Source organism: Haliotis rubra, unplaced genomic scaffold (genome assembly GCF_003918875.1).
Source record: "Haliotis rubra isolate DU_JTF1 unplaced genomic scaffold, ASM391887v1 Scf1514, whole genome shotgun sequence".
Classification (NCBI taxonomy): domain Eukaryota; kingdom Metazoa; phylum Mollusca; class Gastropoda; order Lepetellida; family Haliotidae; genus Haliotis; species Haliotis rubra.
Window position 1 is genome coordinate 95745 of NW_025765464.1, and position 21943 is coordinate 117687.

At 42.0% G+C, this 21943-nt stretch overlaps 1 protein-coding gene across 2 annotated transcripts in view; it reads right to left on the minus strand.

Moving 5' to 3' along the window:
• Positions 1-7240: 7240 nt before the first annotated feature.
• The window catches only part of LOC124270415 (E3 ubiquitin-protein ligase TRIM9-like), a 41780-nt gene continuing 27077 nt past the window's right edge, over positions 7241-21943 (minus strand). The window contains exons 2-6 of one of the 2 annotated variants that reach the window (XR_006896760.1): positions 10944-12063; positions 10727-10797; positions 9426-9498; positions 7752-8495; positions 7241-7714 (exon numbers count right to left, since the gene is read on the minus strand). Coding sequence is in view for 1 of the 2 variants with exons in the window: in XM_046705455.1 (XP_046561411.1) it covers positions 7846-8495; positions 9430-9498; positions 10429-10486; positions 10727-10797; positions 10944-12024 (1929 nt within the window). In the remaining variant the exon portion in view is untranslated. Of the gene's footprint in view, positions 8496-9425; positions 9499-10428; positions 10487-10726; positions 10798-10943; positions 12064-21943 lie in introns of both variants that reach the window. The other variant, XM_046705455.1, reaches the window with a different exon arrangement.

The window sequence follows — 21943 nt, forward strand, 5'->3', positions numbered from 1 at the left end:
ATTTATAGCTATTGATCACCTGTCATGTCAGACTTCCTTTGTCAAGTTGTGTGATGATCGATATGTGTATCTTACATGGCTTTATTTACTTTTTGGCTCAGGTTGTCAGTAGCATAAGACCATGGAAGCCTTTTTCTACTTCTGTGTGTGGATGAAGGGCTTGACGTCGTTGTTGGCAATATTGGTATGGACAATATTGTTTTGAGACGTTGATAATAGGTTCCGTATTGTGATCGATCACACATCTGGCTGGATGCAAAGCAACGTGACAATTAAATGAGTTTCCTCGTAACAAATTCAAAGGGAAACATAAGAAGTTTTGAGAACTGAAGTAAATATTCTGCTTTGAAGCAATGTCTAGATTACGACTGGATCATTGCCAAGTGTTTTTATAACCGTCAATTAATGATGACACAAGGTGGTCGTAAAAAAGGTCACAAATTCACAAACACATGCAGGCCTTGAATGCTGTAAATCTAATAACAAAACTTTTAGCAAGAATCGTATGCACCTTCTGGGAATGTTCGAACAAACAAATGGTCGAGTGAGCCAAAATAATGAGTGAGTGAGTGTGTGAGTGAATATCTAGTTGCTCTGCCCTAGACGTGTCATCAGAAACACTAGAGGTTGACCATATAAGAAATAGTGATCCACTTTTCATTCTGGCCAGACAATCTTCAAGATTATGATTATGAGTGAGTGAGTGAGTGAGTGAGTTGGGTTAAACGCCGCTTTTAGCAATATTCCAGCAAAATCACGGCAGGGGACACCAGAAATGGGCTTCGCATATTGTACCCATGTGGGGAATCGAACCCGTGTCTTCGGAATGACGAGCGATCGCTTTAACCACTAGGGCTACCCCACCGCCCCTTATGATTATGAATATCATGAAACAACTGTACCATATTCTTTCATTTGTTGCACCCTGGGGATTAAATCTGGAGATCGAACCATTTCACGCTGGTTCCCATTTTTATTGATTATATATGTGTTTTTCTTAATATTTTTATTGTTTGGGTGCAGATTTGCAGCTTCATTGAGTTTATGTTTAACTGATTACTTGATCTGGGTGCAAGTTCCTTGACAGTTATTAAAAGAGACTGAAACTATTTCAACTTGTTTCTGTTTGATATAAACTATACACTCATTATGGAAATGACTTCGAATGAGACAATTCAAGGAGAAAAAAACTATTGCAATAGTATGGCAACAGTTGGTCACAACAGACTACCTCTATCGCAATAGTATGTTGAAATAGACTATCGCTATCGTAATAGTTGTTTACCCCTCAATAGTCACCCCTACTAAGTTCCAACTCCCGTCCTCATCTGCAGCCAGAGTTTGCAGTTTCTCACATATATCTTCAAACTCTTTCTTCAGCATATAGCACACAACGCTAAGAAACACTGAACATAGAAGAGCATGTATGTATGTCAGAATAGTAAAGTATGCATAAACGTATTTCAATACCTCCCACATAGTCGCATGTGGTTCTTCTGGAGAAAGTCTTATCTTGGTCATCAATGATGGTTCATGTCCATTCTCCTGATGGACGGATAATAGGGAATATATGGGGAATATGACTGAAACTGATAAACAGAGGTTCACGAACAGTGCAAACTGTTGTAGCACTAACGGAAACGTTGGCACCATGGTGATTTGCTCAAAACTCCTTGCAATCGCCGGGTAATGTCTTTGGTTAAGTAGCATGAGGAAGGTGAATCCCCAAGAAGAACGGACGTAGGTGAGAATCATTGACAGTATCAACCATATTTCATAATCATGTTTCGACTCCTCCAGAAGCACTGGAATCAGACGTAGTCCGTTACTCCAGGCACACAAAGCGAACACAAATCAGTTGATGTTTTTGGATTCCGTTTTCTTGAATTTGCACGCTTTACAGTAAAGTCCAGAAAAACCCGAAAATGGGTCTCCAGAGTTTTGACAATACAGTCAACTTTGTCCTTTGGAGCAGTGATTGTGACTTCAGCCTCTCTTGATTTCGATGACGGGTCATATTGCCCGACAACATTGCACGCAATTTGGTGGCCATGTTAACTCGTGGATGGAATGTACTGATCCATATTTGTGAGTAAATATGCCAGTGTCAGCATGCAAGGGAATAACCGTCTTATTAATTTGCAGATGGCGTGCAGTACACCGCTCCATGACAGTTCTTCCCTCCGGCAAAATTGATGACTTGCTGATACGAGCAAAGTAGCACTGTTCTATTGTACAACACGGTCAATTGCGCCATTTCACAGTCAAAGCACAACTACACCTGCTTCTCAAGAAATGTACATATTCAATACATGTGATCATTTCCATGGTTGTTTCAATATCCGAGGGATTACTCATACACCTGTGCTGCAAGCACGCAGAAAGCCATTGTTCTGAAACATAGGTTTGTATGAAATAGGCATTGCAGACATCAGCCACAGTACAATGAGCTACAAGGCACAACCACAGTCTTCAATCATATAAAGGAATAGCTTGTAAGTATTGGTAGGCATTGGAATGTAATAGGGGTATTTGGAGTGAGTGAGTGAGTTAATATTTAACGTCACATCGGCAATATTGCAGCCATATCGTGACGAAAACAAGCCATACAATAAAAAGTGGAAACATTTTGAAGATTAAAACCTGTCGACGATGGACAGTAAAAAGACTAGAGAATCACAGTTATAAATATAAAACTAGCGCAAAGTTAAAATATTCCAATTAAAGAAGACAATACAATATAAAATACGGGCTATAGATCGCCAACAACTGAAGGTAGATCACCATACTAAGGCCCATGGGGACTTACATTACTTTTGCTACCTGCATGGACCCTAGCTGGATTCACACCATCCCTTCAGCCATTGGCGTTGATGATGAGACTTAGCCATACATTAAAAACACAAAAATACTATGATTAAAAACCTGGTACACTTAAACTGACTTGAAATGTTTTGGGACTTACGTACCCTCTCAGGAGGACAATAATTTTACGCTACTTCAACCCCCTTTGAGGGTACAGCCACTAACAATCTCAGTTACTAATTTAAACTACCAATAATAAAATATATATCTATTTACAAATCACTTAAAAAATCTAATTCTTTTAAAAATGCAATGATTAAATGAGAACTGACATTATTAAAAAGATCCTTCATAGTGTTTACTTTGAAATAGTTATCCCTTGTGATGGAATATTCAATGCAGTCAAGCAAGACATGCTTGACTCTGATTCTTTCATCACAAGGGATGCAAAACGGAAGATCTTCGCCTTTCGATAAATATTCATGAGTATATCTAGTATGGCCAATGCGACATCTCCGCATAATGACCTCTTCAAATCTGGACTGACAACCCAAGTAGGCGTAACCAATGTAGGGTTTTATTGCATGTAATTTATTAATACCTACTTGGGTGTCCCAGTTCTTCTGCATCAGATCACGGATGTAGGTTCTAATGCTAGCTTTGTGATCAGAATATGGGATAAGAAGTGGTGTCACAGACTTGTTGAGTGCTGCCTTAGCAGCAAGATCAGCCATGGTGTTCCCAGAAATGCCAACGTGGCTGAGTAACCAACAAAAGATGATGTCACATTGGCCAGTAGCAAGCTCATTATACAATTCAATAATTTCTAATAAAAGTGGATGTTTGGAAGAAAGATTTTTAATAGCCTGAAGACACGAAAGAGAATCGGAAAAGATGATATATTGTTTATATTTACGGTGTTTATTTATATATTTAAGAGCTGTTAATGTGGCGTTAGCTTCTGCCGTGAAAATAGAGCTATTATTTGGTAGTCGAGAAGATATTGTTCAGGATCCAATGACAGTGGCACAAGCAACCGCGCCACCATCCTTGAACCCATCTGTAAATAGGGATTTGTATGTATTATATTTATTTCTTAATTGACTAACTTCTTGTTTATACTGTAATTCATTTGTTTCAGATTTTTTATATGTTGTCAGTGTAAGGTCACTGGGTACAATGTGTGAAGCCCATTTCTGGTGTCCCCCGCCGTGATGTTGCTGGAATATTGCTAAAAGCGGCGTAAAACCAAACTCAGTTAGTCAGTCAACGTGTGGCCTCACCAACTGCCAAGGAGGAGAAGAAATAAGACGGGAAGGAGCTATATGTTTTAGCTCAATGCCAGCAGCAGAAAGGAAAGGTTTCACTCTTATACCAAGAGGTGGAACAAGAGAAGGCTTCTTGTTATACAGATCTTCATATAGTGGATTAAAGACAAGGGGTATTTGGAGATACTGAGAGGTGGTCGTGGGATATTTCAATGTATTAGGGAGAGGGAAGGGGAGGATTTGAAGGTATTGGTGGGTCGTAACTGTATTATTAGGTATTTCAAGGTACTGGCATGTTTTTGAAGCAATAAGAAAACCAGTATGTGTTTTTGAATTCGTCGGGCTTTTCAAATATTCATTATTTTGAGGCATCAAATCTTCACTAGTTCTAACATCTTTCTAACTTACGTGACGACTGATATATAACTTTAAGCTTGAATACTGTGACGTAATGAAATATGTGTTGACGTCATTTAGTGATAAGTGAACAGGCCTGGGGAATATAATGTGGCAATGAAATGGAAACAAAACAACACAATGAACAGTGTTTCCACAGCGGTTAGCGTCGCACATTTTGCACAAATAAGATAAACAAATACTTGGTAATGACGATTATTGATCTGCTTTATATTCTCTTTATAAAAGGGAGGAAATGTCTGTTAACTTCCGGACCTATAGAATCTGATACTGATACCCTGAGCAACACAGACGATTCTCAACTTCCAGACTAGTCAACCAACGGCGTCGTTTACTGTATAAAACTTCACCCTGCACATTTTGAGGATATAATAGAGAGGCCCCATATGCAGAATCCGACACGTACGAAGCCATGAATGGATATATGAATGCATGTCCATTAAATCTGTGACACATAAAAAAAACCTTGACCTGTAATCCGTGTGGTCCTTTGTAAATGTTGATGTATTGTAGTCAGCCATGGATAATTATTATCAATGACTGTAAATAAGTTTTGGGCCACTTATTTCTCCTGTCGATTTCGTGTTTACTCCTCCATAAACCGGTCATTGAGCTTGGAAATCCAGCATAACAACACTTGGTACTTTAGGATAGGATTCAGTAATTCCTTTTAAGCCTAACTGTAAGACGGATCAAACGAATTTATGAATTTATATGCGGAACAAACTGATTTCTTCCTGGTCAGGAATGATATCTGGTTAGTTCTTACCTAATCCTTTTCGCCGAGAACCAATCACATACACACAGATACTTAATATGTCTCAAAGGGTTGTCACTCATAGTCGTGGTGCGCTGAAGTTGTCTGACCAGTTGACTTCTAGTCGAGGGAATACAACCAACATCTAAGTACCTTATAGGTTTTTATATGAATGTCGACTAAACAACATTTGACATTGAATCTTGAAATATACATTGTGTAAATCACACACAGAGACATAGAACATTTAGATATACACAAGACAGCATGTTAGTATGTACAGCAACCACGTTCGTGTCAATACTGGATGACTGAGGGCACTTGATGCTGCACACTTAACTGATGCTGGTATTTTTAATTCAGTATCGATCTAGACAATTCCAGAGATTGACAGTGGCGATGAAACTTATGTCAAAGACTATGTCAGAAACATTCCTGACGGCAGGCTTACATAAGGTTTCTTTGCCGACGTAAATTGCTATACATTTTGATGATGGACTTCAAAATCATTTACGAAGAGAACTGTCCGTCGGCAAGAGATCGACGAACACTCCCATAGACACTACGTGCTAGGATAGGTTTTACAAGTGATTCCACTCCCGATGGAATCGTTTCCAGCACGTGCATATTTCTTCAAACCCACACATGGCAGTGTATGTATGTTTGTCTTTTGCATGATTTATATGAAGATGTAATCTTGATCATGTTTTGTTCCTTGTCCGTATGTTTGGGACGTGTGGTAAACATGGTAAACATGGATCAGTTCCAGTGCGTAGAAGCTTCAACACAGGTTATATCTGGAATTTCACTTTCTCAGTAAAGTACAGATTGTAGTACGTTTGTTAGGTTGAGTCCCATCCGGGATTCGAGCCCACACCCTCATAGTCAGGCACCTAATCGCCAGCACACAAAGTCAGCTATCTAACCCACTTAGCCACCTCAACTTCTACAAGAATGGAAGTCGGACAACTGGTGGTCTCTGACAAGTGCCAATTGGCACGTCAGCCACGTCGGAAAGCTATGGATGCACAATGTCATTTAGAAAGTAATCAAATGTTACACAGGTTCTATCATTTTTGTTAGGTTAAATCTCATCCGATACAATATTGATCAAATGCAACATTCTTATCAAAACCTAAATTGAATTCGAACAGCATATCTATTAGAAGAACCTAAATTATGTAACACTTTGGGTATTTAGCGGAGCCCTGTGGCTAAATCGTTTGTTTGTTATGCCACAAATCTGTCTTCTTCAAGCTGAATGGTGGAAATGTTAACACACACACACTCGTATATAAAAGAAAATAAGAGTCCGTTCCTTACTGAGAGGGGGTGGGGGTATATTGTCTGGGAATCAGTCAGGACATGTAAGTTACATTCAGCAAAATCAAAAGAAACACACTTTTGTGACTCTAGGTGTTCGGGAAAGGGATTGTCATTGTCTAGTACTTTATACCGTTACTAAGAAAAGTATATTGCTTTTGCTCATCAACCCACTGACAACGTTTTTTCAATGCATCTAATGTGTGTGCATCTAATATTTAAAACATGACCTGTGAAGATCCAGGTTATATTAGAGGCGACCAAAGGGATCGGGTGGTCAGACACGCTGACTTGGTTGACACATGTCATCGTATCCCAACTGCGTAGATCGATGTTCATGCTGTTGATCACAGGACTGTTTGCACTAAACGTAGTTATCTACTGACCTTTACATAGTTGGACTATTGCGGAGTTAAACAGCAAACAAACTCCAGGGCAACCCTGCTGCCTTCCTTTTGTCAGTTACCAGCCAGTGCATATCTACTCCTGGCTTCCCGCCTCTTGCCTGTACCAGCCAGCACCCACTGACTATTGGCCTCCCTATAAATGGTCTATCTTTGTTATCTGTTTTACTTTTGTCGTTCTCACATGTACCCTGGCTTTCATTAACCCGATGAAGGGGTAAGTACACGCTCCAACACAGGCTGTATAATAAAGACTGACACCAATACATTTTCCATGTATTTTTATCAAATTATGAACTTATTTTTTAAGTTACTTACAAGTACATCCTTGCGAGCTGTGATAACACAAATATGTACACATGATACCCAATTTCCGTCCTCGAATCTTATGTGTGAAGTTAATCAAAGCATTTAAACAATGTTCACAAAATCTACCTGCCAAACGCGTTCATCTAAGTGATTTTACGAACGGCTCAGTCAATTCATTCTTGTGCAGTGAAATGGTGCCTGCCACCGTCAGATTGATTGTCGGTATCATGGAAATAGCAGATGCTTCATTTTGACTATTTCAGTTACCAGTGACATTTGTTCTTTGGGGTCAGTAGAATTTATTATGTCATTGTATATATACTCTCATATAATTTATCCCGCCTGTTTATACCTTCTTCCATGTAAAGGTCTTGTGCTTTTTCAAAGTAAACCGGCCGGCCGCTCGAGCAGGCCACTCAGTCAAGAGCCACCTTTCTGAGAAGTCCGGCCCACTCAGTCAAGAGCCACCTTTTTGAGAAGTCCGGCCCGGCAGTGCGTATTCACTATCTACAGCTCTATGTTTATTGATCATTATCATGAACATTTTTCTAACGTCACGACATCACGACAGCGCCTTGACAATCATCGCTTTTTTCTCCTCCGTCATGCTGATGTCGCTGCCAACTACAAGTTTCATGCTGACTGTGACATCACCTGAGTTATACACCCCGAACATCGGCCACAGTGGTTCACTACAGTCTACATTGTCTAACGTCGACATGACTTTCTTCTCCTTCACGTCAATGAAGACAATCTTCTTCCTGGCGTCATCATAGACAACACCGTAATGTAGTGTGTGTGGTGCTGTGTTGGGGAGAGTGTCAGGCAGACACAGCACACGCTTCCCCTCCTTCCCTATCTTCCTGCATATCCCGCCGTGTATAGGACAGCAGGAGACGATCATACAGTAGGAGTGAGGACGTCCACCTATAGAATGACTCACGTCCCTCTGCTCCACCCTACATACTCCAACCTCCAGGATGAGCAGGTTCTCTGAGAGTAGTTTGTCCAGACTGACCCTGTTCTCCACCTCCCAGTACTGGGGACAGCCATCCTGGGAGAGGGGGGCAGTACTGCATGTGCCCCAGTACTTCTTCAGTCTCCCCTTCCCTGCAACTCTGGTGAACGACTTCCTGTCGACAAGGTCTCCTTCTGTGTTGATGTGGACTTTGTCGAGATTGACTTTGTCTTTGTCATACTTCAGTGGTGTACCTACAACACACGGACATACTTAGTATACCATATTACGAATATCTGCCTGACCCCTCCTTAATTATTATCCTGATTGACCATTTTGAACAACTAGTGATCAATCGTATTACGTACCACACATAATTTGCAAGGGATTAGTAACCCGGATGGGATTCAACTTGACAAAATTATGAGAATATGTACTTTAAATAGAAAGTGTGTTCCCAAATATAACACAATTTACAAGGGAGTAGTTATCGATCACTCTAAAGCAAGTACTTCACCCATCCCTCGACCCCTCCCAAACACCCACTCACCCACTCACTCACTCACTCTGAACCACGTATCGAGCATTTTGATTGTTGTATGTGCTTAAAAGGATACATTATGTCGCTGCATGACAGTTGCTAAACAAATTACCTTCAGGCTGCAAGAGTCTACGAAATACCGAAGTTGGTCCGTCATGCTGTTCGTAATGCATAAGTGACGACGTTATCAAAGAACAGTGACAGAAATACTGATCTATCAGTAAGTGAATATTCACTAAACCCAGATATAGTCGGTCTAATGTGTGAAATCCTGTTCACAGGCTCACGGCGAAGCTAGAAGAAAACAATTTGACAAGAATATGTAAAGAGAAGCTACAAAACCCTTTCCACATTTATAAGAAATATCGACTAATACACTTGTGAGTATATCATGAGCATATGCTTGTTTCAGCAGTATTTCAGCTGAACGATGTTGTTTGCAAACAAATCGAGTCTTGACCAGACCATCCAGTGATTGTCACCATGCCATACGATAACAGTAAAATCATCCGGTATGTATCTACAAATCTGTTATGAATGTTGCGAGTATGATCCAAGCAATCAGTTTTTCAATCATACAATACAGATAACGCCCTTGAATTGGTTACCTTACGCAAGTATGAATACTTATCCTAAAACTTACTTACAAAGAAGTGGCACAGGGAAGGAGACGTCTGGCATGCGAAGGAAGTGGACAGCAACATCGGACACGCGCACTACAAAGGATGTATAGGCATTATATACTTAAACACACTGGGGTGCTCAAATAGATACTGGGGTGGTGTAGAGGTGAGGAATAATGTTCATGTCGACCTTAACCCATTTCTGTTATGTGCTGTGTCAACACAGTGTTCAATGGAAGTTAGTGGGAGTAAAGTGGGAATGATCGCATCCGTTTACCGCATAGCTTAGGCAAACATAATACGAGCAAACTATCAGCTTAGATCATGCCATGTTCTAGGTGTCCAAACTCCACTCATACAGGTTAGGCAATCTGCAGTTTTATGGGTTTCTCATCACAAACCCTCCAGCAACTGAAGCAAGAAAGAATGCAGGAAGCAAATGTGCTGTAAGTCCCCATGGTCCCTAGTATGGTGATCTACCTCCAGTTGTTTTTATATTGTATTGTCATGTATAGTTAAAGTGGTTTAGATTTAATTACTAGTTTTAAATTTCTATCTGTGATAATCTAGTTGCTTTACTGTCTTCGTTGACAGGTTTTTATAATTTGCCTTTAATTAATGTGGCTGAAATATTGCCAAAGTGACTTTAATTTTTTTAACTCACTCACTCACTAAACAAGAAAGACACCGGCCGAGAGAACAGCATTCTACAGAAATACCAACAAAAAACTGGATTGTTTTCTATATTGTTTGATTTATAACACAATAAATAAACACAAAAAACTAATAGTCATGAAAGTGAAAATAGTTCAACATGTGTTTTTTATAAGTTGGTAGGACTGAGAGCATCTCAACAGGACAGAAAGGTTCAAAGCGGCAATGAGACAACATTTTATTTTATCATGTCGGAATATGAATTCATGGTGGGTGGGGCAATCATAGCCAACACACGGACAAACTAACATGTATCATAATCAACTGTATTCTTGAAATCTATGTTTGCAGAGTTGAAGTCAGGCTTACCTAGAGATTCCATTGTTGACGTCAGCTCTTTGATCTGTTGACCGCGACTCTTTAAAGCCTGAATGAGGAATGAGATGTAGTACATTCATACACTACAACGTACACATGAATGTTCTGGAGCCATAGGTAAGGTGAGACAAAAATCAATCCCCTGAATGACATGTACATGTTAGCTAGACGACTGGAGATTATATCATTACTTTCAGTCAGAGGTAATTGAGATTTGAGGTGGACCGATCAGTACTGAATATAAATACCATATGTTTTAAAAGTTTCTTGCTGTTGACAAAAACATTACCTCAAGGAGTGACACGTTATCTGCTTCAAGTCTCTTTATATTCCCTTTCATAGCATTGATAGTAGATCCCTCTGGAATAACAAAATAGTAGCTGGCAGTGACAGGATGGCTCATACCCTCGACACTTACATTCATCTTGCTTAAACGAGTATTGCAAAATGCTTCAGTATGGACATCAATGTATTATTGCAGCATCCAAGAAATATACAATTCCTACCTGGGTGATGCTGGCTTTCTGCCTGAGGATCCATGGGTACGTAGTACTCGCCAAAAGAAGAAATCGATTGCTTCAAATCAGTAAGATCCTTTCTTGACAGAGTTATTGAAGATTCTCTTTCACTCACTTGGGAAACCTTGGCAGCAATGCATCCACTGGTTCTGGAAAGAACTGTCTTTTTGGCATTTAGGATTGCATCAACACTGGACATATCAGCGAATTTCTGACAGTAGCCAAGGGCTGTGTCACATTTGGCTTCCTTCTTTCCCAACTCGTAAAGCCGGGAGTTATTCACATCATATACAGCTTTGAAACTTTGACCCAGTTCAAGCAATAGCTCTTCTTCTCGCTGGTTTAACGTATTTCTCAGATCGGAAAATGTATGTTTCAAGAAATCTTTCCCTTCCTCTTCTTTCGTCTCTGACAATTTGACAACTGTATGTATCTGTTCCCTGATGGCGCTGATGGTCTCAATCTTCTTTGCGAGGCCTTTCTTTTCTTCATCCAATACAGTCTCCTTCAGATGTTGATATGCTTCGGTTATGTCATTCACCTTGCAGACGCCATGGTTCTCCCTACATTTGAAACATATTCGCTGTTCACACGTCTCATCATACAACTGCAGAGGGTGATCAACGTGTTCAGTGCAGTAGGCAGTCTTAGGAATCGGCACTCCATCTGATGACTTCAGGTTTTCCAGTGGGACGACTTTGTGAGATCGAGTTATCTTCATGTCCTCATGACCTGCTTGGCAGTGCTCACACAAGAGGGCTTCACATTCACCACACCAAGACATGGCTTGGTTACCGTCACCCTTGTTGGTACACAGCACAGCTGAACCATCATATTCAGCAGTTTGGAGAAAGATATCTTTGATGGCAACGACATCGGTAGGAAAATCAGTTTGTTCTTTGTCGAATGTTTCCTGACAGATGTCACAGGTCAGAGTATCAGAGGTGCCAAGATTTAGACATTCCTGGCACACTGAATGGAGACAGGGCAGGAGGTGGGGGTCTGGGCCGCCATATGTGAAAGAGATGCCACACACACCACACCGGGGTAGCTTCATTGCGGTCGCCATTTCTCTGTTTTGGTGTTACGCAGTCGTAGCAGCGCAGTTCTGAAAATATACGAACTTTTGCATCCTTACATTCAAAACTCTGCCCTTAGTAGTAAATTGTATGTGTGTTCTAATATCATATACTGTAAGCCATTAAAAACGCAATTTGACATTCATACTTTCTTTTCTCACACCAATTGAAACATATATAAACCTAACTGGCAGATATGTTTTATGTAAACATTTGTGAATAATTTCATCTGAAAATGTCCAGTCAACAACAACATCAGTGATGCAACAACGACATCAAACAAAGGAGGGGTCACTTGCAGTCAATATCGTGTGTGTCCACCGTGCGATGCAAGACATGCTCGCAGTTTTTGGGGCATTGAAAGACACACATTACTCAGGAACAGCTGTTGGATGGTCTGCAGCCTCTGATGGTCTGATCATGACACCACCCCTCCAAAACGATCATGTTCAAGGACACAGTTTGTCGCAAGTCTTTCTCCTATATGTAGATAAATCTGTGGACGACCATCTGCAAAGGATAAGTTAAACCTGGATTCATCTGACAAAATGACATCTGGCCATGTCCTGTTGCCAAGATTGGCCCCATTTGCTGCCCATCACTGTCTGGCAAGTCTGTGGCAATGCAATAAGGTTGGACCACGGTACGGGTGACGACACCGGATGTTGAAGGCAGCAAGGCGTCCTTGCACCTTTTGGGTGCTGAAATGATGTTGACTTGTCCCAATTGTCCTCCTTGCCTCATCATCAGCTGTTTGGAACCGATTTCGCAAGTGTGAAACTCGGATATTGCGGTTTTGTCGAGCTGTTATCACAGGTGGTGTACCAGGTCGCGGACGATCAGCAACCATTCCGGTAGCCCGAAAACGTTGTCTAAGTCGACGTACAGTGGATGGATGCACATTAAAGTGCCTGGCAATCATCACATCTGAAGCACCTTGGCTGACCATACCCATAACCTGATTCCTTCGTCTTGTGTCAAGTGTGGCATTTTCTCAAAGTGATTGAGTTCCGCAATTCCTTGTGCTTTTACAGCGCCTGGGTGCAGGTAATGCATGTGCACAACGTGTTTCATGAATGTGGTTGTGTTTACGAGAAATGTCACAGATTCAGTTTTAAGTATCAAAGTTCATGTGAGAGGAATGCTCCGGGACTCGAACTCGAAATGGGCAAGATTAACAGCCTTTTATCCCTACATCCTCTGTATCGCAGGCAAAAATCTTCAATGGAACTTTTGTTAGTTTCAGGACAACAAATACCAATTGCGTTTTTAATGGCTTACAGTATATTATATGTGTTGATCGATGTCGAACGTGCATCCTGACTGGATATCTTTCAAGTGTTTATACTGCTGATATACTGAATTTGAGAAAAACAAAGTTATACTATTATATCGTTGTGTTTATATTGGCCTTGCAATAGGTCCTTTCAGCCGATCAAGGGCCAATTGCAACGAACCTTGACGTGTAACATGGTTGATATGAAAACACACATTTAATGATACATCAATAATTGAGTGTTAATTGAAACTATATACACTGGACTCTGGCAATACCGGCCTCTGTAAACACCGGCACTCTGTTTACATCGGCACAAAGTTTCAGCCCCGGCAGACATGCACGTAATTATCATTTAGAAACATCTGTAAACATTGGCATCTGTCTATTCAGGATATCGGCATTGTTTTTCAGTCCCAACGAACAAGTTGTTATGAAAACGAATATGTAAATACCGGCACATGAAAGATGGCGTAACCCTTTGATGCAGTTAGGTCCAAATGATGTAACAACACAATTCGCTGTGACTCCCGAGATTATTCAGAAACGGGAAGTGTTAATCAGTATCTTGTTAATCAGTGAGTGGTACGTACCACTTACATAGAGTAATTAATACATGTAGTGGGCAGTTTGACTGTAAAAACAAGCAAGTGTTTACATGTTGTTGATTCGAGGGTATTGACTCCCGAGATTATACAGAAACGGGAAGTGTCAATCAGTGTCTTGTTAATTAGTGAGTGGTACGTGTCACTTACATGGGCAGCTTGACTGTAAAAACCAGCAAGAGTTTAGTTGATTCGAGGGTATTTAAGGTAAAATCGTATAATGTCAATTGTGTAATAGTCAGTCATCGGCACACATAATACAAAATACTTCCCGTGTGCGCCGGCGTCATAAGCGAACTTGCAACCCGCCTAAACCGGCACTCTGTCAAAACCGGCATTTTTATTTGGTCCCGAGTGATGCCGGTATTGACAGAGTACACTGTATTACGTTCCAAAGCATTAATTGACCGACTAAATTATATGTTTCCTTTCCAAGCATTAATTGACCACCTAAAATATATATTTCTGAAGATGGATTGATTTCCAAAATTGTAAATTTCAATCAGAACAGTATCCACGTATCCATGAAGTGCGGTGACAGTACAATCCGTCTGAGTCAGAAACGGACCGAAGAGTTGCAAATTTTATCATTGTACAAAATTGCCACATAAATATAAATAGTACACATGTTTATCATTTACTAATACCCAACAGCTTTCTTATATTTGAACATTTTCCGGACTCCACCAAAAAGGTTGTTTAAGAAACTATCATCATTGAAAACGCAAAAGTTGTTATCTGTCGTGGTGGGGTGAAACCGCGGAAACGGAACAGCCAGTCATGGCGGGGAACATCTCAAAATCTATTCTGGGAGACCTGTCGGTTCCTCGTCTGTCGTAGTGTCATAGTCACGACTTAAAGGGATGACAAGTGGTGCCACAGTTGCCTGTTGTAAGCCATCCCGAGACCAGTATCCTTGTTCAATGACGTTAGCTACCTTTCTGACACAGTTTTGCCAAGTTTCAGTCGTGATTTTGTTAAGGGATTCCTTAACCAAAACCTCTACGTCACGAAATCTTAAAGTTGTGTTAGATCTGGCAACATCTCCTTTGACAATACCCCATATCATTTCAAATGGGTTAAGGTCACAGTGATAGGGTGGAAGTTGCTCAATATTGTGACCCTTACTTTTTATGTAACTGTCAACTTTGTAGAAAGGTTCACCTTTGTTGTTTTTTATGATCTCATATAGCTGAGGCTTCGTTGCCTTTGAAGGCCGTGCGATCTGAAATTCCCATGATATCATATCACCTTTTCGACTGTTCGATGTCGGGGCTTTACTGCCGGGGTCCTGCACGCTGTGGTATGGAGCATTGTTCATTACGATAGTAGTCTCTGTTATCTGTGGACTTTGCCCTGAATACCAAGTCGCACCCTGGGAGAAAGCCTTTGCTGGAGCAACCAGCATGGAGAATGATTAGTCTCTCTCCTTTCCCTAGAGGCAGCTTTCTACGTGACCCCTTATCACCCCCATCGGGTACCCACTGACTGCTGGCAGTGTGCGAGGCATTGACCCAGGTCTCGTCCAAGTACACTGGCACGAACCCTTCCTCGCGCTCCTTCTTTATAACCCTGAAAACATTATTTCTCAAGCGAACGATATCAGGGCATTCACAGAGTACTGACCTATTTTCCCCCCGAAATTTTCTTATAACGATACCTGAAAGAGTGTAAGAGTCGCCAGAGTGTGTACTTTGATACCCTGAGGTTGTGTTCTTGCTTCAAATGCTTTTTAAAAAATTTCAGCGACATGTATTTGTTTTCAGAATAGAGCTTGTTGATAGACTGCCTTACAAGGTTCTTTTGAAAGTTGTCCAAATGTTTTAATTTGTGTGATTTTGACACGGTCCCCACCCGCTTCGCATCACACTCACAATGTTTGTGTTCCAGAACATTTGTCAGTACCCTTGCTGATACTCCTAAAGCTTTTGCTGCCCGCTTACGGAATTTATTAATGGCATAAAATGGTTTGCCCCTTTCGGCTTCAGCACGGAAAAAATCTTACACTTTAATCATCAACTGTTTCACGTCAGCATTCAACTTCATTTTTCATCAGGCATGTGTATCCCGTGCACGACGAGATAGTGGCTGTTCCGTTTCTGCGGTTTCACCCCGCCACGACAGATAACAACTTTTGCTTTTTCAATGATGATAGTTTCTTAAACAACGTTTTTGGTGGAGTCCGTAAAATTTTCAAATATAAGAAAGCTGTTGTGATCACAGTGTAAAGAATGCAGCCACACATAGAGCCCCGCTCTACTTGTCTTCGTCTCCATGCCAGTGTACAATATGGGGACATTGTCTGGAACGTAATCGTCGTAATCTCGAAGCTATAACGTAGGGCGGCATGAGCGAACAGTACTTGCACGTATAACTGAGTTCTGAGTTGTGAGGAAACTTAGACAGGTTAATGCATAACATGTTGGTAATAGGGCTGGGACGGGCAACCCGGATACCCGGGACGGGTGGGTAATGAGTTGGACTCGAGTACCCATCTCAATACCCAGACCTGTTATGATCATGTGACTAAAAGATTAAACAATGTAATTTGTTATTCTTTCATGATAAAAAGGTTGTATTGTCTTTGAGGATTTAGACATTATTTACAGTCACCTGTTTTGAATATTACACTTGATTAAGATATTGGAAATTTCCGACAATTTGCTTTCAAACACACGCCAGATGTTGACCTTTCGATCGCCTCGTTTGGCCATATCCGGACATGCGCACAATTATCGCGCGCGCAAAGGCAGCTGATCGTTGTCACTTTGGCGAAGTTCAACGCAATATCGTTCTATTTTCAACATCAGTGTGGGGTAGTGTTGAGGCCAGAGGTGCTCAGTGTGAGATGGTGTTGTGCTCAGTGTGAGATGGTGTTTAGGTCAGTGTGGGCTGGTGTTGTGCTCAGTGTGAGATGGTGTTGTGGTCAGTGTTGGGTGGTGTTGTGCTCAGAGTGGGATGGTGTTTAGGTCAGTGTGGGCTGGCGTTGTGCTCAGTGTGGGGTGGTGTTGAGGCCAGTGTGGGGGAGTGTTTAAACCAGTGTGAGGTACTGTTGAGGTCAGTGTGGGGTAATATTGAGGTCAGTGTGGGGTAAAGTTGAGGCCAGTGTGGGGTAATGTTGAGGTCAGTGTGAGGCCAGGTGGGGCAATGTGTAAAGTTGGAGGTCAGTGTGCCAGGGGTAATGTTGAGGTCAGTGTGGTAAATGTGGAGGGCCAGTGTGTGAGGGTAATGTTGAGGTCAGTGTGGGGTGGTGTTGAGGTCAGTGTGTGGGGTAATGTTGAGGCCAGTGTGGGGTGGTGTTGAGGTCAGTGTGGGGTTGAGGCCAGTGTGAGGTCAGTGTGGGGTAATGCTGAGGTCAGTGTGGGGTGGGGTAATGTTGAGGTCAGTGTGGGGTAATGTTGAGGCCAGTGTAGGGTAATGCTTGAGGTGTGGTGGGGTGAGGTCAGTGTGGGTTGAGGTGAGGGTGTGAGGGGGTGGGTGTTGAGGCCAGTGGGTAATGTTGAGGTCAGTGTGGGGTGGTGTTGAGGGGTGGTAATGTTGAGGCCAGTGTGGGGTAGTGTTGAGGTCAGTGTGGGTAATGAGGTCAGTGTGGGGTGGTGTTGAGGCCAGTGTGGGGGTGGGTGTTGAGGTCAGTGTGGGGTGGTGTTGAGGTCAGTGTGGGGTAAGTGTTGAGGTCAGTGTTGGGTAATGTTGAGGCCAGTGTGGGGTGTTGAGGGCCAGTGTGTGGGTAAGGTCAGTGGTAGAGGCCAAGTGGGTGGGGTCCAGTGTGGGGTAATGTTGAGGTCAGTGTGGGGTGGTGTTGAGGTCAGTGTGGGGTAATGTTGGTGCTCTGAGGCCAGTGTGGGGCAATGTTGGGAGGTCAGTGTGGGGGTGGTGTTGAGGTCAGTGTGGGGTAAGTGTGGAGGTATGTGAGGGTGGGGTGGTGTTGAGTGTGGGGGTTAAGCCAGTGTGGGAAGTGAGGCCAGTGTAGTGTTGAGGCCAGTGTAAGGAGTCAGTGTGGGGTAGTGTTGAGGGGGCAGGGTGTTGAGGTCAGTGTGAGGGTGGTGTTGAGGTCAGTGTGGGAGGTCAGCGTGTGTTGAGGAGGTTCAGTGCCAGTGTGGGGTAATGTTGAGGCCAGTGTGGGGTGGTGTTGAGGCCCAGTGTGGGGTAATGTTGAGGCCAGTGTTGTTGAGGTCAGCGTGGGGTGTGTTGAGGTCAGTGTGGGGTATTGAGGTCAGTGGGGAGTGGGAAAATGTTGAGGTCAGTGTCGTGTGGGGCAATGTTGAGGTCAGTGTGGGGTAATGGAGGCCAGTGTGGGGTAAGTGTTGAGGTCAGTGTGGGGTGGTGTTGAGGTCAGTGTGGTAATGGTGTTGAGGTCAGTGTGGGAGGTAAGTGTTGAGGACAGTGTGAGGTCAGTGTAGTGGTGTTGCAGAGGTCAGTGGTGGGGAACTGTTGAGGTCAGTGGTAATGGTGAAATGTGTGAGGTCAGTGTGGGGGTGTGGGAGGTCAGTGTGGGGTAATGTTGAGGTCAGTGTGGGGTGGTGTTGAGGTCAGTGTGGGGGTATGTTGAGGTCAGTGTGGGGTAGTGTTGAAGTCAGTGTGGGGGCAGTGTTGGAGGCTCATGTGGGTCAGTGTTGAGGTATGTTGAGGCCAGTATGGGGTAGTGTTGAGGTCAGTGTGGGTAATGTTGAGGTCAGTGTGGGGTAATGTTGAGGTCAGTGTGGTGGTAATGGTAGAAGGCCAGTGTGGGGTAATGTTGAGCAACGCAGTGTGGGAGGGTAATGTTGAGGCCAGTGTGGGGTTGTTTGAGGTCAGCGTGGGGTGACAGTTGAGGCCAGTGTGGGGTAATATTGAGGCCAGTGTGGGGGTAATGTTGAGGTCCAGGTGTGGGGGTGGTAAGCGAGGTCAGTGTAGGGGTAAATGTTGAGGCCAGGGGTGGTGGTGAGGTCAGTGTGAGGTAATGTTGAGGTCAGTGTGGAGGTAATGTTGAGGGCCAGTGTGGGGGTAGGGTAATGTTGAGGTCGTGTGGGTTAGGGTGAGGTGTGTGAGGTCAGTGTGGGGGTGGTGTTGAGGTCAGTGTGGGGTAATGTTGGGAGGCCAGTAGAGGTGGTGTGGGGTGGTGTTAAGAGGCAGTGTAGGGTGGTGTGGGTAATGTTGAGGTCAGTGTGGGTAGTGTTGAGGGTCATGTGCGTGGGTAAATGTTGAGGTCAGTGTGGGTAATGTTGAGGAGTCAGTGTGGGGTGAGTGTTGAGGTCAGTGTGGGGCAGTGTTGGCCAGCGTAATGGCCAGTGTGGGAGTAATGAGGTCAGTGTGGGTAATATGTGAGGCCAGTGTGGGGTAATGTTGAGGCTCAGTGTGGGGTAATGTGGTGGAGGTCAGTGTGTGGGCAATGTTGAGGCCAGTGTGAGGGGTAATGTTGAGGTCAGTGTGGGGGTAATGTGGTGTTGAGGTCAGTGTGGGTAGGTAATATTGGGAGGTCAGTGTCAGTGTGGGGTAATATGGGAGGTCAGTGTGGGTTAATGCTGGAGGTCAGTGTGGGGGTGGTGTTGAGGCCAGTGTGGGGTGTAAGTTGAGGCAGTGTGCGGAGTGGTGTTGAGAGTCAGTGTGGGGTAATGTTGAGGAGTCAGCGTGGAGTAATGTTGAGGTCAGTAAAGAACAAGTAGAGGCCAGTGAGGGGTAGAAATATGAGGTCAGTGTGGGGTAGTGTTGAGGCCAGTGTGTTAAGGAAAGGAAATCTTTCTCAGATCATGCAACGAAAATTCACATCAAAAAGCGTCTTGTGCAAATCTTGAAAGCAGGATGAAGTTGCATATAATTTATTTGAGCTTTTATTTATTTACAAAATGTAACTTCACTAATGATTCTTGATGTAACAATTAATGAAAACTGCACCCACAGACTCTCATTCTTACACTTATTTGGAAGGGATGATGATTCATGTCTCTTTAAAAGTTAAATGTTACATACAAAAGATGTAAAAGACATTTTAAATATTAAATAAGATATAATTTTAATGGAATTTGCAGAAATCTCATCTTCGAAGACTGGGTGGCAGCAATTTTGTGGATCACATAAAGGAGCAATACTAAGGTTACAAGTTTTTACAATTCACTTTGTTTCCAGTATATCACCACAAGTTTAAGAGAAAGATGATAATGCTCTTCATTACCATATGGCGTTTCGAATATTTGTGATAATGTTTGGTCTTTGGGGTGATAATAGTTGGTCTTTATCTTCATTTATATATTAGGAGTTGATCATGTAGAGAATAATTTGACAATGATTTCTTCCCGAGATGTTTAGTTTAATGAGCACTCCCTTGCTTGGCGCCATATTGTTTTCGCCTTTAAAAGCTGGATGCGAGATAGAACGCGAGAGGAGATATGTATATATGTTTATTGCTGGGAGACACACTCCTTGGTATTTGGTCATTGTAGAATTTGTATATGATGTTTTTATCGTCGTCAAAGGTAGGTTTTTATTATTTTACGAATGTGTGTGCAGTGAAACATGGAGATTTGGAAGAGTCCATTATTTAGAGTACAGATATTGTTAGATATCAGCAATGTTATGTACATGTTCCCTTGTCAAGATCATCTATCGAGTATATTGAAAGGTGTATATTTGTAGTGTTTTAAATCAGAGTTATTTTTTAGTGTATGACCTACATTTCAATATGTTTTGCCACCTGTCACCCCTTTGGTCAAATAAGTAGGACTTCCTATTCTTGGAATCTGAGAGTCAGAGATACACTGTTTCCAAATTTGCGTGTGCCAAAGCGATGTTTGTTCACGAGCACATTTAAGTCTCCTTGAGTGTAGATTGGAGTTGTAAGAGACATTATTCAATGTCTTCAGGGTAGATCAGATTATTTCTGGCAGCCGTAGAGTTTAAATCATTCATTATTCACAGGATTCAGAGAAGCATAGTTATGATCGTCGCAGATATTATACGCACACATAATTCATTTTATGAGAGATTTCTGCCGTTCTTATAAGAGATTAAGTGTAAACATTTCTTGGAATCTTATGAAGAAGGAATGATCTGGAGTTTTATAAGTGTAAAAATGACCAAGAGAGAGAGAGTAGATATTAGGAATATGTTGTATACTTCAAGGAGAGCTCATTATTGTTTTCGGAACTCCATGATCCATACTCTTTGTGTTTGGGGAACAAAATGAAGTTGGAAGACCTCCCAAAAGGACTTGTTCTTTGACCTCTGGAACCACCACCCATTTTGTTTTCTAGACATTTAATGGAAATGGCTTTTGTTTCATTAAACTTATGACTCTGTCAGCAAAATTAAGCAGACCAGTGCCAACCTCCTATTTAATTCTGAAAGCAACCGTTTCGAGAATCTCTAAGTAAACCAAACCTGACAGAATAGCAACAATCTTCCATTGGTTTGCAGGACAATGTCAAACAATTTGATGTCAAGAATGAATGTTGATGGGCAAAACGGTAAGTTTTCTTTTAAGAATACAAGGTTGCCATTCAATCACTTTGGTAATTTAATTAGCAAAATGCAGCAATTTCATGCTTTACCCATAGCAAATAATATATGACAGTAAAGCATCGTCTCATCTATCCTAATTCATAGTCTAATTGAATAATCAATACGCAATTGAGGATTTTCTTTGAAAATGCTTTAAGAAAAACTTCCATTCCTTTAGCTGAAAATATAAATTGTTTACACTTTTCGTCATATTTTGTATTTATAATTGTGTTCATATGTTCACATGCCAAGTTACAGCAGTAAAATGAACCTTTCAAGTGATTGATTAAACAAAATACTTGAATCATTTAAGACAATATATCTTCCATATAAATTATTCAGTGTATTTAAATATAAAATTTCAGAATGTGTCCTATCTCATGGAAATGAGAATTGAATGCATCCGAAGCAAGTTTCAAGAAAGAGTTAGGAACGTTTCTTGAAGCATCAACCTGACCGCCAGTGGGCAGGTATAGTAGAAACAAGATGAGCTGGGATAATTGTGTTTTGGAGCTGTAATTGTGTTGAAATATCTGAACTGTGGTATTGAAATTG